Source organism: Gossypium hirsutum, chromosome A11 (genome assembly GCF_007990345.1).
Source record: "Gossypium hirsutum isolate 1008001.06 chromosome A11, Gossypium_hirsutum_v2.1, whole genome shotgun sequence".
NCBI classification, from domain to species: domain Eukaryota; kingdom Viridiplantae; phylum Streptophyta; class Magnoliopsida; order Malvales; family Malvaceae; genus Gossypium; species Gossypium hirsutum.
The window spans coordinates 108,775,284-108,792,936 of record NC_053434.1 but is presented as its reverse complement, the minus strand read 5'-3'; the positions used below and the strand labels follow the sequence as shown (position 1 = coordinate 108,792,936).

The following is a 17,653-nucleotide window of genomic DNA, read 5'->3' as shown; positions in this document are numbered from 1 at the left end:
TATAAGTAATGAGTTGCTTATATTTCTAAATATAATTTTATGTTTCTTATATATAAATAAAAATAAAGCGTGCCACCACGTGAAGAGTTCTCGACTAAAGGATTGGAGGGTGCACCAAGTAATGATATAGGTTGGCACTTTGGAACTCCAGTGCTAAATATGAAAGGAAATATCGTATGCAAACTTTGTGGAAAAAGTTGTGAAAGGAGGAATAACACGATTTAAAGAGCACATTGCTCATAAAACTGGCAATGTTGCACCATGCCCTAATGTTACTGGTATGTGATACTTTATTATTATTTTTAAATGTTATTGTAAATTTTCTATAAAGATTATATATAATTGATAATAATATAAAGTGTGAATTATTTTTATTTTATTAACAGGTGTCATTAGAGAAAGTATGATGAATATACTAAAAGAAAGTAAGACAAAGAAAATAGACAAAAAGAGGAGAAAAGATGAATTCTTATCTCAATTAAGAGAAGATGAGGATGAACACGAGGAATTCATTGATGAGGTTTCTGCTATAAGGCAAGCAACTCGAGAAAGTATCCAATCACAACACGAGTGGCATAGAAGGAAGAATTCAAACGAAGTATTGGTGGTTGGAATAACATTTATGAAGAAGGGCGATCTTCTCATGGATCAGCTAGAGAATATCATAGAGAAAGAACAAGTAAATCCATCCTAAGTGAGTCTGAGTTTACCTTAAGGGGAGCTATATCTGAATTGGTTAGAAGCAAAAGTTCAAAGCAAGCAAAGGTCAATGACTCTTTTTTAAAGAGTTTTCGAAGGAAGATAGGTGAAGCGGTATCTAAATTTTTAATATATGAAAGACTTCCTTTTCAATTAGCAAGCTCTCCATGGTTGTATAACTTAATTCAAGTGTCAACAGAAGTTGGACAAGGTGTAAAGCTCCTAACACCTTATGAGATTTCAAATGTGTATTTGGAGTCAGAGTATCAACGAGTTCGTGATTGGATAAATGGACTAAATACTTATTGGAAAGAATTGGGTGCAACTCTAATGTGTAACGGTTGGACCAATAGTTTGAATCAAATGCACATCATTAATTTCCTTGTTTATTGTAGTAAAGGAACCATTTTTTGGAAATCAGTAGATGTCTCAAGTGTCCGTAGTAGAGATGCTGAATTCTACTACAGTTTACTAGATTCAGTTGTAGAAGAAATTGGAGAAAATTACATTGTCCAAATAGTGACTGATAATGAGGTAGCAATGGAAGCTGCTGGAAAAAAATTAATGTTGAAAAGAAAACATCTATATTGGACCTCATGTGTAGCTCATTGTTTAGATTTATACCTTGAAGATATTGGGAAAAAGCCTAGTGTAGCAAAAGTGTTAGATGAGGCAAAGAAAGTAACTTGCTTTATACACAATCGCATTTGGACTGTTGATTTGATGAAGAAGTATACACAAGGGAAACAAATACTTCGACCTTCTCTTACTCGATTTGTAACTCATTTCATTCAACTTGAAGAGATAACAAGACAAAAGCAAGGTCTGAGAGAGATGTTTAATTAGTTAATATAATTACTTAAATATAATTAGATAACAAGACAAAAGCAAGGTTAGTATTTTATAATTAGTTAATATAATTACTTAAATATAGCAACCTTTAATGATTTTATTAGTTCCAAATAATTTAAATTATATTATTTTAAAATTTTTCTTATGAATATATAGGAATTTAAAGAATCAAAATGGGGACAGTAAAAGTCAGGGCCAGCTTATGAAGCCAAAAAATTGTTTTGGGAAAAGATTTTTGGAAAAAAAGCCAACGACCTCATAAAAGTTTACGAGCCCCTAGTAATAGTATTGAGACTTGTGGATAGCGATGAAAAACGAACAATGGGCTTTATTTATGAGGCTGTTGATAGAGCTAAACGAGCAATTCAACAAGATTGTCGATATTTCACCGAGTATGAAAAGATTATTGACAATAGATGGAATTTTATGCATTCCGACTTGCATTCAGCTGGTAAGATAAAATGTTTCATATAATTAAGAACTATTTTTTTATTTTATTGTTTTAAGCTTTAGATTATTATTATTTAATGATATTCTTATAAATTATACTTAGGTTATTTTCTTGATCCTCAATTTCAATTTGGGGTGGAGCATTCTGAGAATGTACTAATAGAAACATTAGAAGGTACACGATCAGTAATTGAAAGATTAGAACCTTCTTTTGATACTCAAGTCAGAATGGTTAATCAGGTTATATTCAAGTACTATTATTTGTAACTTAGTTACATAATTTGAAATAGAATTTTATTTTATTTTATTTTTACTCTATCTTTTATTTATGCAATTGTTACTATTTAGAGATAAACATGAGACATTCGGTACTCCACAAGCACAAAGAGCTTGGAAGCAAATGAATCTGGGTAAACAGTTAATTAAATTATTTAATTTAATTTATATTATTTAATTATATTGTACATTTTGAAGTTATTTTCAAATTTAAATAATATTATACAGCTGAGTGGTGGATAATATAAGGCACATGTGTCCCCGAATTACAAAAATTAGCAATTAAAGTGCTTAGTCAAACAACTTCAGCATCAAATTGCGAACGAAATTGGAGCACATTTAGTTATATTCACACTAAGGCAAGAAATAGGTTAAAGTATAAAAAACTTGAAAAACTAGTGTTTACCTATTATAATATGAGGCTTCAGATAAGACATCAAAAAAAATGAACACTGATGATATAAACGCTAGTTTTAATCCTACCAGCCTTGATCATATCTTTGAAGATGTTGATCCACTATCAGAATGGCTTCATGAGAAAGAGAATCCATTATTAGATGGTGAAAATGCCGGTGTGTTGCCTGTGGATACCTCTGATGATGAAATGGATGTTGATCAATCTCAACAACAAAATTTGTCTCATTCAAGTTCTAGTTCAATGCCAAGTCAGAGTGGCGATGGACCCGATGGTGGTGGTTTAAGTCCAATTGATGAGGATGATGGATATAGTGTTGATAGAGGTGAAATTAGGTCTTCTAGTCAGTATGGAGGAGAATATGGGGTTGGTACCACTAGTGGGGTTGGTACCACTAGTGGATATTTTCGTGATAGATCAGAGTTTGATGGAAATATGTTTCCTGAACCTAGGAGAGATAGAAGTGAACTTAGAGCTCCATCAAAACGAAAAGGCAATAAGCATACTTCTATAGGCTCTTTATCTAGTAGGAGATCGAGTTCTAGTAACCTTGGGTACAATGATTCATCTACTAGCACTCAAGGTTTTTATCCACCAGAACAACCTTTATATTTTCAACCTTCACATGGTTATCCACAACCATATGGTTATTATCCACCATTTCCTAATTATGGTGTGCCATACCAGCCTCAAATGCATCCTCTACCACCAATGTATCACCTACCTCCACCTCTCATGTATCCTTCTCCTCAAATATATCCTCCATATCAATTATATGAAAACCAAGGTGAAAATGTTACTTTTTTTTGGATATATTTTTGGACAAAGGCCAAGAGAATCAAGTCAAGAATGCTCTCAAAGTGAAGGTGAAGGATCTGATCTTCCTCGTCATTCCACTAATTAGTGAAAACTAAATCGTACCACTACCATTATTCGTAAGGTATGTTTGTTTTAAAGAAAACTTTTGTTAATGTTCTTAATTTTGATGATATTAAAACATTTAAAATATATCTTTAGATAAATAAATGGAATATATTTTATGAAAAGATAATTAAGAATTGAAACATGTTAAACTATATATGAAAGTAGAATGAGAGTGAGAATAAGTGGTAGGAAATAGGAATAATTAATGAGAATCTAAACATTTATCTATTCCTTTTTTCCTTTTGCAGCATAGAATGTTTATATCTTTACCATCTTTAAAGCTGTCAAGAAATATTGAAAACATCTCTCAGGTATGAATTTTCAATTATTTTATCTATAAAAACTTTCAAACTTATTAAATATGATAAATGTTTAATATTTCCTTTTTTTTACTTTGTTATTAGTTAATATAACATATTTAGAAAATTCGTAAATAAAAATAAGAATAATTAATGATAATAAAAGTTGTATTCTCATATCATATTAATAAAAGTTCATAAGTGTTAGAAAACACACTAAAAATTATTAAAAGTGACTTTTTATAATATTAATTATAATTATTATGATTTACAATAAGTTGTGCGAATTTTAAAAAAATTCACGACGGCAATACCTGTAGTGACCGCAATAGTATCCCTTATGTCCGCAACCGTGATAAACGTAACGCGAACTTAAACACGACTGCCACCGCAATTTAAATCCCTGATTTGCACCAATAAATTGGCAAACTTTTTTGTTTTTGTAAAATTGAAGGTGAGATGATAAATTAAAGTATACTAACTTTAAAGAAAAAATTCAACGAAATTCAGAATTAGAATTTTCATAAATTCCTTTTCTTCACCTGGAAAATGATATTTAGAATCTAAAATAGAGAAAAAAAAAAGAATAAAAGAGCTCAGAAGCGCAGTTTTTCATCGTAAGATCAGAGACAGAGATGAACCCAAACATCACAAAAGCGAATTTCTCTTTATTGCTCCAACAATATGCACCAGCCGGGAATCGAACCCGGGTCTGTACCGTGGCAGGGTACTATTCTACCACTAGACCACTGGTGCTTCGTTGTGCACATGTTTTAACATATTATATAAATCCCATAGATTGATTTTATTTTATTTTAGAAAGATATCTCATATTGTTATTTGATACAGCTTTTACTCATGTAAAAATGAAATGAAACAAAAGAAGAGATCAATAATTTTAATAGATTTAGAGCAAGGGACGCATTCACTTGTGTTAAATTTTCTGGAAAAAGTAGATTTTTTTTATTTCTCCAAGTAAAGCAGGTAGTAGAAACCTAATACAATAATGCTGCTGTTACTAGCAGCATTCAGGTGATAAACAAACAACCTGGTTCATTTTCAAACTACATAACTTGGAAGATTACTAGCTACATATCACAGACAGAAACACAATACAAAACTGCTTATTTGTTTTGGTTTGGTAATGCAGGCTTCTACTCTCACTCAACCCTTCATTAGTACTTTAACCAAATTGCTTACCAAATCATTGATACAATTTTTCAATAGTTTGAGTTGTTGGAGAGTCCGTTCATCCAAAACTTCATATTTGCTGCAGACTTGGCATCCATGGTTTTTTTCAGGTTGAAACTTTGCTCCCCTTTGGTGGTGTATTACCAAACTTCCAGTGTAATTGACTAAATCTATCAGGCAAAACATCACCTGCTACCTCATTTATCGGAACCGCATCAGAAATTTCTTTCAAATCTTCTGCTGTGAGCTTTACTTTTACTGAATCAATGTTACTATCCAGATTTTTTATCTTTGTTGTTCCTGTGAAAACAAGAATGAAAGAAAGGATCAAAACTATGGTCCTAGTTCTATAATCTAAACAAGGCATATGCATTGGTACTTGGTACAAGGCTATCGAAAAGAGAAAATAGATGTTGAAAATTACAGAATGTGACTCACCGGGAATCGGTGCTACATCATCCCCTTGATGAAGAACCCAGGCAAGTGCTAATTGTGCAGGGCTACATCCATGCTTCTCAGCCAACTTCTCCACTTTCAAATACAACATCTTGTTTCTGTCCAAGTTTTCTCCTTGAAACCTTGGGAAATATAGCTTAAAAGGTAGAAGTTGGGAGGGTATTAGTTTACTTTCTACACAAAGACTAAGGATAGGTTAAAGACATAAATAAGTTAGTTCCCATACCAGATGACTATTTGCAGGCACAGTTTCCACCACTCCTTTGCCACCAAAGAAACCGCGACCAAGAGGGCTATAAGGAACGATCCCAATTCCAAGTTCCCTGCATAGAACACGATTAGCAAGATTAGAGTTCAAATCTGAAGTAAACTTTACATTTTTTTTTAAGTTTCAATGGTTCAAGATACACGAACGAACCTGCAAAGGGGGACTATTTCATCCTCGATATCACGAGTGTACAGCGACCACTCTGTCTGGAAAGCACTTATAGGATGAACCGCATGTGCTCTCTTTATAGTTTCAGGGCTAGCTTCAGATAAACCTATGTACTTAATTTTCCCCTCTTCCACTAACTTCTTGAGTTCAGACATCTAAAGTCAGAAAGCTCAACCAGTTAAAAGATAGTTTCCCCCCAATAAGAAGATGAAAGAAGGAAAATCTAGGACTTGGTATTATGTATTGAACAAATAATCTTATGGTGCTTTCAACTGCAGCACTTACAGTATCCTCTATAGGAGTGTTGGTGTCAACTCTGTGCTGGTAGTAGAGATCTATATAGTCCACATCTAGGCGCTTTAGGCTAGCCTCGATAGAGGCACGGACATATTCAGGTGTACCGTTTACTTTGATACCTGTTGAATCCAGTTTTTCGAAACCGAATTTTGTGGCTAGCTGTACCTTCTCTCTTGGTAGCTGCTTCAATGCCTGAAAAGGGAAGATATTGGTTTTACAGGTTCATGAGACAAGAACAATAATAGAAGCTGGGGTAATTGGACTTGAAAATACGAACAGCTTGTCCAAGCATGTCTACCTTTCCAACCAAAATTTCATTAGTTTTGGGTCCATAGATATCAGATGTATCAAAGAAAGTGATTCCTCTGTGGAATGCATGCTTGATAATCGATATCCCAACTTCTTCAGAGACTGGACAACTGTAACCTCCAGTGAGACCCATACAGCCAAACCCCAACTTTGAAACCTACAAAACAAAAGAACTGAGACAAATAAATCCAGCTACAGTCTGCATATCTTGGAGGAACAGATAAAAAATGACAAAAATTCAGGGCATATTTAGAGACAACCTTTGTCATGAGTAGTGTAAGAAGAGCAGAATCTAACCTCAAGTCCTTCAGTTCCCAGTTTGATTCTGGGAATCTGAATTCCCTGCTGCTCCTCACCCATCTTTTGTTCCTTTTTTTCTGTTCTTTCTTGTGTTAATGAACTGAGGCTTTGTGTACAGCTCAAAAGAAACAGCAAGTATAAAAGATTTAGCCGATGGCTATGAAGGTTAGAATCTTCATCTTAGTTGACTTGCCCACTTCGTGACTAGTCTAAATATGTCATGAATTCGTAATATGTTCCCAATATGTCACCCTATAGGTCATCTTTTTGTCTGTTTTATTAAAAACATTGATATGTATGCTGAAAGATTTTATAGATATTTAGAGATAATATAATTTTTTACTTTAATGATGTGATTAATATTACTAGAATAATATCAAATTGGATGGATTAAAAATTGATGGGTATAATAGTCCGAACAAAAATGTTGAATCAATTGATCGAAAAACTATATGAAAATGATAAAAATTGAAAAGTTGAATAGAAATCGATAGTCGAAGTGGTTTAATATTTTTTTAGATTTTTATAAAATTTTAATTAATTAATTAATTATTATTAGTGTTAACTTTGATTTTCAAATGATTTGATATAACAAAATATTTCTTTAATCAAATTTTGTAAAACTTCATGTTAAACCATGAGAAATTATTTTCAAAGTAATTTTCAAATTTGGTCAAATGCTTAGAAATTTTTTGTAAGTGTTAAAAGAAACGTTCCTCAAGGAATAATAATAAGTGCTCTTAGTTTAGTACCTCACCCATACAACTCTCCTCAATTTATAAGAGATTGTTATTTGCTAACATATTATATCAATTACAATCAATTTTATCTCGAAACAAATAAGATAATTAGCATAACAAATATCTTCAATCACCGCAGGAAAAATCTTGAATTTTCAAGATATACTTTCAAGTTTTGCCCAATTTGATCTAATCAATCAAACTTTAGAATTTGATTACTTGGATCCAAATCCAAATCAATCTCCAAGTATGTTGCTACGTGTAATTTGAATATTAAAGATGGGTTGACTAACATCCAAAGTATCAACAAAATTCAAAGCCCAAAAATGTTTTGTTGCAAAAATTTACTGCTTAAACATGACAAATTTTCTAAGCAACATGACAAGTTTTCTAAGCAAACAATACCATGACTGGTTGGTATTGACCTAAGTACTGCTCAAAAACTACCTCAACATTTTTTGTAATAAATTTTGTAATATAAAGATCAATAAAATGATATGCATAATGAATAATATTAGTAGCAAACTATGGATAAAATAGTAATATATGATTAATAACAAATAATAAATAAATTTAACATATAATTTAACATGTAATAGTAATATATGTTTAATTTAACTATTCAACTATCAAAATCATCTTAAGCACCATAGTTAATAACATTGAATATGTTGGCCATTCAATCATTAATCAATAATGATACGATAACATAACAATATAACAGCATCTATAAGATGTTATGTCACAATACTTTATTTTGCCACAACATATGAATTTATATAAAAAAGTTAATGTTTTTGAAAATTAAATTATATTTTTGTCACTTAATTTTTAAAATTTTTTATTTAATTTACATAAGTTTAAAATTTTAAAATTTAATTAATAATATTTTGTTTTAGACATTATTAAAATTTCATAATTGGAATATCATAACTGTTGATTGTTGTGGTTTGTAATAAAATAATCGTAGTCTCTTACTATTAGATGGTTAATATTTTTAGCTTCCGTAATAAATGAGTGTGTAAATCAATAATTTAATAATTAGGTGACCGAATTCAAACCTCTAAGATAGTTCAATGATAAATAATTTTAATTCTATAATTTATTCATAATATATGGTAATTTTTGTAATTAAAAGATAAATTATTATAAAATAATAATATATGTTAAATAATATAATAAATTGTTGATAAATAATAAATAATAAAAATATAATTAATTTATTAGTAAATAATTCCATAAATTATTGATAACATATTAACAATTTTAATAAATTTTAAAAAATAATTATAAATTAATACTATATGGTCTTTAACATAATAGGTAAATGATAGCATTTTGTAATCAATTAATAACAAAGGGGTAAAAAAATAAATAATTTATAATAGAAGATAATAATAAAATGGGATAAACATTAAAATTATACATTAACTTTGATAAAATTTGGAATGTTATACATCATCTTTAATTTGGTGTATTTGTATACATCAAACTTTAATTTTGGTTTAATTTTTACATTTCACTCATCTCGTTATTTATGTGGCATAATTTTTCATTAAGTTATGTGTAAATTCCTGACATGGCATTTTATTAAGATAAAAAATAAACAAATAAATTGTAATATCCCTAGACTGGGTTTAGTAGTTTTGAATATATTTTTTGGGTTTCGGATATATTTTTCGTGTTTTGAGTGATAAACTAGGAATTTATGGGGTTTATAGTTAATTTAATTTAGGTGGTTAATTTCATTTAAAATCGATTAAACAATAATCCGAAAAAATAAAAAATATTTAAAAAAAATTAATTTTAAAGTAATTAAATAATTATTAGTGAAAATAATTAATTTGGGTCGAAATAGAATTTTAAAATACTTTTTATTAGGGGTTAATTTGAGTTAAATTTAAATATTAACTAAATAGTATTTAGTAGTAAAACAAGGGAAAATTAGAGTATTTATTTGACAAATAGACCTTAAAATTTGAAATTTTAGAGGGAAATGATTAAATAGTAAAGGGAAATGTGAGAGTGGCCATTAGGGAAATTCCCCAATTTTTAAATTATGGTGGGTTGTTTCAGTTTTAAAAACAATGCACTTAGCCTATTTTTCACACCATTTACATCATATTAGAGAGTTATAAATTTTGTTTTCTTTGCATGGTTTTACTATCATCTTCTAAACAATTTCCTTATCAAAATACTCTCTCTTTTCACTCGAAATTATTCACAAAAGTAACAAAAAATATTCTGAAATTTCTTAAGACTCTTGAATCAAGATTTTCAATCAAAGGATTTAAAACTAATCAAAGGTAATTATTATTTCTAAACTTATTTTTATGATGATTAGAAACATTTTTACATGATTTGAGTGATAATTATATGATTTTTCATCCATGTCATCTTCTTCAAAAGCTTAAGGTGATTTAATGGTGAATCTTAAATGTTGAGAGGAAATCAACAAATCAATGGATGTTCCAACTCAAAATTGATCTATTAAAAGGTTTTTGATCTTATTTATCAAGATTAAACATTATTAGTGAGGTAATTTGAAGAAATTCGAATTTCATCATTTTCATGAACTGATTTTCTGGATTTTTGTGAAATTGATTTAAATGTGAAATTGATGCTTAGTTTATGTGTATTTGGTCTAGTATTAATGCTTGGAAGTGATTAGGAGGGCCGGAGTGATCGATTTTGTGAGGAATCAAGTTTTCGACTTGATGTTACAAATTCAGTAAGGTATCTTTGTAAAAGAATTTCGATTAGTATAATTAATTAAATTTTTGTTTAATATAGCTTTGGAAAGGTGATAATGTCTACTTTATCTCTGTTAAAGCTTCGAATCTTGAAGAGGACTAAGACAATTGGAATTGAAGCTAGAAATTGCCTAGTTGATCATTTGTTGTGGTAGAATAAAATTCTGTGGTGAGTGTTTCTAAGGGCAATTTGGTAAATTGACCCTCAATTATGTTTAATTAGTATCCTAATTAACGACTTCAATTAATTAATTATGGTTGAATGGTTGATTCTGCAAGATTGGTAATAAATGTGCAATAAACTGAATTTGTATGGGAAAAAATGGTAAGTGAGTTTTTGGGTGGTGTTGTGCTATTTAATTTTATTAATTTTAAGGATGATTTTAAAGCTTGTGTACTGAAAATTTTGACCATGATATGTTGGTGCTACATTTGATAATTGAATATGAGAATTGAAAAATGAATTGTTTGATTTAATTGGATGCTAAATGATTATGTTACATGTTATACATAGGCATCTTGTCACATTAAATTGAGCATCATAATGACTAACTTATTTGCTATGTTTGATTGTATATATTGGCAATATGCATGGTGGATCCATTCGATATAGTTGGCATTCCATAGGATTTGTGAGTACTCACCATATTGATATGTTATTTGTGAGCAATGAGGTTCTAGGTGGACTGATTTGTTGGAGTAGATAAGGGAGTGTTGAGCATGAGTCTCCACTCAATGGGATATTTAAGTGTATGCCAATATATATTTATTGTGATGGTTGCTATATCAATTAATGATTGAAAGCCATGGATAATTGATTTTCTGTATGGAAATTGCTTTTGGAAATTAAATCGACATGTTTAAATAATGTGGCTGTCAATTGGTGAATGATTGATTGTGAGTTAAGCATGAATTAGATGTTGATTTACTTTTCATTTTTATTAACATTCATTTATGCTTTTAAAGCTCACACTGGCACATTCTTGAAAATAATCGTCGGGATTGAGGAGCTGAGGAGTCGAGCAAGAGAGTTCCAAGATATTTAGGCTTGGTAGAGACTCTATTACACATTTTAGAGACTGTATTTGGGAATTATGGTACTCTCGAGAATTAGTTTGATTTTGGTTGTAATTGGACTTTGGACATTTTATTTTGGATGGTTTTATAATAATTTTGAGGCATGTTTGAGTGTAACAGCCCGTTTTCAGTAAAATTGAAACAGCGGTTTTGAGGCCACAAATCTGAGTCTAGAAAAAATTTATTTTAATATTATTTCATGGTCTACATTATGATTGGAATATCATATTAAAATTTTGTAGAGAAGTTTTATTGGTTACATGTCTAATTTGATGGAGAGGACCAAATTGCATAATATGCAAAAGTTGAGTTCTAGTAGCTATAAGTATCAAATAGCTATGGAATTCAAAATTGGAGGTCCTTATATGGAAAATAGACCATTAAAAAGAGCTAGTAGATAAATATGATGATTCATTATTGGAAAATTTATTACAAAAAAGGACTAAATTCGAAAGTAAAAAATAATAAAAGATGATAAATGATTAAATAAAAAATATCATCTAATTTCACCATCTTTCCCAAATTAAAAACATGGAAACCCTATCCATGGAAGCCTAAGCTCAAGCCAACTTATTTGGCTCAATTAGGTATGTTTTCTTGTCCCGTTTTTAGTAATTTTCATATTTCCGAGATCGTAATAGCTTAATATAGCTATCTCAGGGATTAATTTGTAAGGTTATCAAAGTAATAGCATTTTTATATGTATGAATATAATTAAATTATGAAGTTTTATGGTAGAAAATGAAAGGCTGTTGATAGATAAACAACTTTTGTAAAGTGAATTTTGATGAAATTGTGATTTAGGGACTAAATTGTAAAGATGGAAAATTTATGGAAAAATTATAAATTTTTTGAAATACATGGGCTGGTAATGTTATATGTAAAAATCGACTATGCTTGGAGTAAGGATTAAATTGCATGAATTTCATTTTCCGAGCCTAAGGACGAATTGGAATTAATTAAAAGTATAGGGGCAAAATGGTAATTTTGCCTAAGATGTGAATTGGGTTGAATTGAATATGAAATGTATTAAATTGATGTTAAATTTATTCGTATAGATCCAGAAATATCAAATAAGGAGTTAGATCGAGGAAAAAAAAGTGTTAGATTAGTGGATTTTACATACGTGAACACTTGTCGAGGTAAGTTCGTGTAACTAAATTGTATATTTGTATGTTTTAAATTGAATTGAATGTTATGCATGTGAATTTTTCAAAATTCCATGTATATGAAAGTAATTACATATCTGACAATGACCGTCAAATATTAAGTCATGTTTGAATAAATGAAATTCGATGGATACAAGGTTCCGGAATTGGTTGTAATCCTACATGTGTTACGGATACACCACAGCTCGAAAGAGCATCCTGTTATTATCTCTCATGAGCTTCCTGCTATATGGTTCTTGCGAGCTTCCCGTTATTAGCTCTTCGGAGCATCCTGATCGGTTCTGATCCTATATATGTTGTGGACATGCTGCAGCTCTTATGAGCATTCCGATATATGGCTCTTCGAGGCTTCCCATTTAAAGGCTCCTTCATGAGCTTCCCGATTAATTGGCTCCCCGGAGCTTTCCAATATTGACTTGCTTGGACCTTCCTGATATTGGCTCGTATGAGCTTCCCGTTAATGGCTCTCCGAAGTTTCCTGTTACATGGCTCACATGAGCTTCCCGATTAATGGCTCGAAAGAGCTTCCCGTTTATGTGCTCGTAAGAGCATTCCCGAATATGAATTGACGGATTTCAAATTTGTGCACATCGTATGTACTACCTGTGTATCCATCGATATATTTTAAATGATTCAATGGGCAAAGTTCTGATATGAAACAATATGAATTCGAAATGAATTATCATGGATATGAATTGTACATGTATATGAATACATGACATGGAAAGTTTATGAACATGAACATTTGGTATTTAATGAGTGTAAACTGAAAAATATATAGGAATTTTTCTATATAAATTATCACCTTTTTACTTAAATTTGTTGTTAAAATCAAGTAATTGTTTAATAAATTAATGAAATATGTAAAAATATGAAAACAGGACATAGAAATTATTAAAATGGGATTTTATGCTTTATTGTATAGTTTTCATCCATAAAATGGCTTATTTTATATTAAATTGACCATATTATATTTTTATGACATAAAGTGAGCTATGCATGATTAAATAAATAATAAAATATAAAATTATATTTAATAATTCATTTTAAAATATTTCATTAATAATTTGGGTTTTAATTAATTTAATTAAGGTGGCAAAATTTAATTCTTTGGTCCTCTAACTTATTGATTTATTTTTGGACAGGTCTAAGAGCTTTAATTTGATTACAAAACCGTCCAAATGGAGGGCCAAGTCAACCCAAAATTCAGCTGAATATGGAGGTTCATAAGCCATATTTTGTTTTAATTACACAAGGTTCTTGAAGAGTTGAAGAAATAAGATAATTGCCTGAAGATCTGCTGATGATCGAGTCTTAGTCTTGAGTTGTTGTGGCACTCAAATTGACCAAGAATCAAGCAAAATTAGCCACATTTCCTCAATTCATGGCCAGCCACCCTTGGAAGGAGTTTTGAAAGATGGACACTCCTATTTTTAGCAAATTAGCTCCCATGCCTCACCTATAAATAAGAGCCCCTTTCTCACTTTTTCAATCATCCCTCATCCCTCATCCTTCATTCATCCGTCACTCATTCATCATTCTCTCCTCTCTCAAATCTCTTAGCCCTCACGCCTGTCATCATCTTTGCATAAATATTTTGAGCAAATTAGCCTCTTAAAGAACCCTTGTTCGGCCATCTCGGAGAGCCATCAGCGAAGGAGTAAAGTGAAGGAAAGAAGGAGCCCTCATCAGTCAGAGTCTTGGGTGGCAGCCACTCTAAATTGGGTTTAATCTTTCTTACTTTAATTTAATTCAAGAAAGTTTACTATGTGTTCTTTGTTCTTGTTTACAACAATGATAGCTTAATTTTATTTAAGCTAGGATGATTGCTTTGATTTAATAATAATTATTTGATTCATGCTTATAATATTTGTGCCTCAATTGATCATGTTTTCAATTAAAATCAAGTCTGTATTTCATTCATATGTAATTGAAATGCACCTGAATTAGCTAAGCGATCCTAACCAGACGACGGCTAATGGACACATAATTGAAATGTGCATGCTCAATTTAAATCCTAACTCGATTAAATTGCAGGTTGCATAACATCCCTAACCAGGCTCTGTTATCTGTATAGTTTTTAGATTTGTGTGATTAAACTATTTCGAACCTAACACGTCCCTGTTACCTCGCACGAATACTAAGAAACCCTTAGTAAATAAGGATCAGTAAAATGCGTATTTACTAAGTAAAGGATTCCGAAAGGACCTAATGTGGTTTCCAAACTCATGAAAGATCGAGTTGCTATGGAATGTTTTTCCGAATATTGATAAGCATGTTGATAGTAATTTGAGTTTAATTAAAGTAATTGTCATAACTTATTTATGTTATAATTGTTGCTTATTGTGTTAATTCTGCTAAAAGCTATCTCATTCATATAGTTTGCATACTTAGGATAAATTGCATTAGGAATCATTACATTTAGTTTCATATACTTAATTTTTCATCACTTCTTAATTATATTGTTTTTATTTATCAAATTGTTAATACACTTTTATAAATTAAGTGACTTAGCACAAATACAATCCTCGTGGAGACAATAACTCGATACTTACTTATTACTTGATAACGACTGTGTACACTTGCACAAACCCGAGTGTTACAATGAGCTCATATAAGTTTCTTAATATTCATGTGAAATATATGACTAACATATTTGACGAGGATATGTGTATAGGGTATTGGCCAAATTGCTTTGGATGTATTTTGTATGCTTACCTTATGTGTAAATGAATGGTAAGTTAAATTCTATGTTATACGAACTTACTAAGCATTAAATGCTTACTCTATTTCATTATCTCTGTTTTATGGTACTTCGAAAGCTCATTGGGTTGGAAGCATTGGCGGAGATATCTCACACTATCCATCAACTTAGCTCGGTATATGTAACAAACTAATTTTTAGTTATAATGATATGTATAAGCTAAAATGGGCCAATGTTGGCATATAAATGTTTGGTTGAAATTAGCCATTGGTATGGCTTGTTGTTGGACATATTTTGATGTATATGTAAACATGTGGTTTTATCATGCTTGTTGTATGTTTAGTGTAGTTGAATGAAGGATAGTTTATAGGTATGTTGATGAATGAGTTAAGATAGCTAAATTGGTAAAATATGCATATAGGTGTGTATGGTTATTTTGGAAAGCTTGGGTATTCGAACATATGTGATGTATGAAGAATGATTTTGGCTTGGATTGAGGGTCTTGTTATGACTTGTAAGTGTGCAAATTGATGTGTTTAGGTGAAAGACAAATTGGGTGAGAAAAGTGGCCTTAAAAATGACCAATTTTCGTCCACATAGGTAGAGACACGGGCATGTGTCTCGGCTGTATGTGACACATGGCCTAGCCCACGGGTACATGAGTTGGCCGTGTGTCCCTTGCATCTTAAAAATTGAGAAACAGAATGCTCAAAAATTTTCAAACTGCCTAGTACACGGGCATGTGGCTTGGCCGCACCTTAGAAAATGCAAGTCAATATGCTCACACGGCCTAGCACAAGGGCGTGTGGCTTGGCCGTGTGACCCAAGTCAGAGAGCACCCAAATTTGGACACGGGTTGGTACACGGCTGTGTGCCTCTAATTCAAATGCCCACATGGGATAAGACACGGGCGTGTCTCTTGACCATGTGAGCCACATGACTTGGCCATATGTGCGTGTGTCCCTTGCACCTAGGAAAAATTTTGAAATTTTGCGAAAAATTCTTTAAGTTTTTGGTTTAGTCCTGACTCATCTCTATTGTATATTTTGGGCCTCGATGGCTCATATAAGGGACAATATGGTTGACTATGGTTGATTTCTGATATGAATGAGTAATGATATAAAATTATCTGTATTTGATATGTAAATTCAGGTAATGCTCCGTAACCCTATTCCAGCGATGGATAAGTGTTAGAGGTGTTACATTTATTGGTATCAGAGCTAGGTTTAGCCAATTCTCAAATTAACATAACAAGTACGAGTCTAGCTATACATGCCATTATATAACCTGTGATAGTGTGATATCTCTTGACCATTTTAAAATATGTTTTTCATATAGTAATCTCATCCATCTGAGCTGAATGCGAAAAAGCTGAGAGCGATGCTCAAGCTTGAATTCAAAGAGCAGCCTCAAGTAGTAGAAGGCCTGTATATAAGAGCCATGGAGTCTTCTTCCAAATGATGAATGAATGTTTACAGAATTTGTAAGAACAAATCTGGCTGTACAATAACCTCCACACCCTCTTGTCTCTCAATCGGTTCCTGAAATACCTTAAGGTATAGAACTTGTTAGAATTGGTAAGCCTCCTGTAGATAAAATCCATATATATGAGGCAGAAGAATTCAAAGCTACCATCAAAGATGATCTAGAAAGGGCTGAATTTTGGCTATAAAACATTATCAGGGTTCTGGATGAATTGTCTTGTACACCTGTTGAATGTTTGAAATATGTTGAATCCCTATTAAAAGATTGGGCCTACTAGTGGTGGAATACACTGATTTCTGTTGTACTGAAGGAAAGGGTTACATGGGAGTATTTCCAAACTGAATTTAAAAAGAAGTATATCGGTCAGAAATTCCTTGATCAAAAAAGGAAAGAATTTTTGGAGCTCAAATAGGGGCATATGACAGTATCTGAATAAGAAAGGGAATTTTTCCGACTGAGTAAGTACGCTAGAAAATGTATCCCGACTGAAATCACCATGTGTAAGCAGTTTGAAAAAGGTTTAAAAAAAGACATAAGATTACTAGTTGGGATCCTGGAATTGAAAGAATTTGTTGTACTGGTCGGTCGAGCTCATAAAGCTGAATAATTGAGTAAAGAAAAGAGAAAGTTGAAATGAAAGCCCGAACTTCAAGTAAAAGATTTTCGAGAAAGTCACAACAATTGGCCTCGAAGAAATTAAAGAGATATCATGACTACTCCACTACCTCTGGGGGATATTTTAGGAAAGACAAAGGTATTCAACATTCCATTTCAAAATCTCAGGCTACATTTGTAGCAAGTGCGGGCAGTGTTAGAAGTAC

At 31.4% G+C, this 17,653-nt stretch overlaps 2 protein-coding genes and 2 non-coding genes across 5 annotated transcripts; 1 reads left to right on the top strand and 3 right to left on the bottom strand.

Annotated features, from left to right (window-relative positions):
- The first annotated feature begins 406 nt into the window (after positions 1–406).
- LOC107895558 (uncharacterized) lies at positions 407–1,545 on the top strand. Its single transcript, XM_041082126.1, has 2 exons — positions 407–679; positions 958–1,545. Exons 1-2 carry the CDS (start codon positions 407–409, stop codon positions 1,543–1,545), a joined length of 861 nt encoding a protein of 286 aa, XP_040938060.1.
- A 2,962-nt stretch (positions 1,546–4,507) lies between these two features.
- On the bottom strand, positions 4,508–4,592 carry LOC121210274 (small nucleolar RNA snoR114). Its single transcript, XR_005905394.1, has one exon. It is a non-coding gene; the product is annotated as a small nucleolar RNA snoR114 (small nucleolar RNA).
- An 8-nt stretch (positions 4,593–4,600) lies between these two features.
- On the bottom strand, positions 4,601–4,671 carry TRNAG-GCC (transfer RNA glycine (anticodon GCC)). The gene has a single exon. It is a non-coding gene; the product is annotated as a tRNA-Gly (tRNA).
- A 183-nt stretch (positions 4,672–4,854) lies between these two features.
- LOC107889061 (perakine reductase) lies at positions 4,855–7,157 on the bottom strand. Of its 2 annotated transcripts, none has more exons than XM_016813363.2 (7): positions 6,902–7,157; positions 6,594–6,761; positions 6,284–6,487; positions 5,981–6,153; positions 5,789–5,885; positions 5,545–5,698; positions 4,855–5,406 (listed from the first exon to the last, which is right to left on the bottom strand). In XM_016813363.2, the coding sequence occupies exons 1-7, from the start codon at positions 6,962–6,964 to the stop codon at positions 5,213–5,215; spliced, it is 1,053 nt and encodes a 350-aa protein (XP_016668852.2). In that variant the 5' UTR covers positions 6,965–7,157; the 3' UTR covers positions 4,855–5,212. The 2 variants fall into 2 exon arrangements, with proteins under 2 accessions (XP_016668852.2, XP_040937611.1); XM_041081677.1 differs by having other exon boundaries at positions 6,594–6,777; positions 6,865–7,011.
- Positions 7,158–17,653: the final 10,496 nt, after the last annotated feature.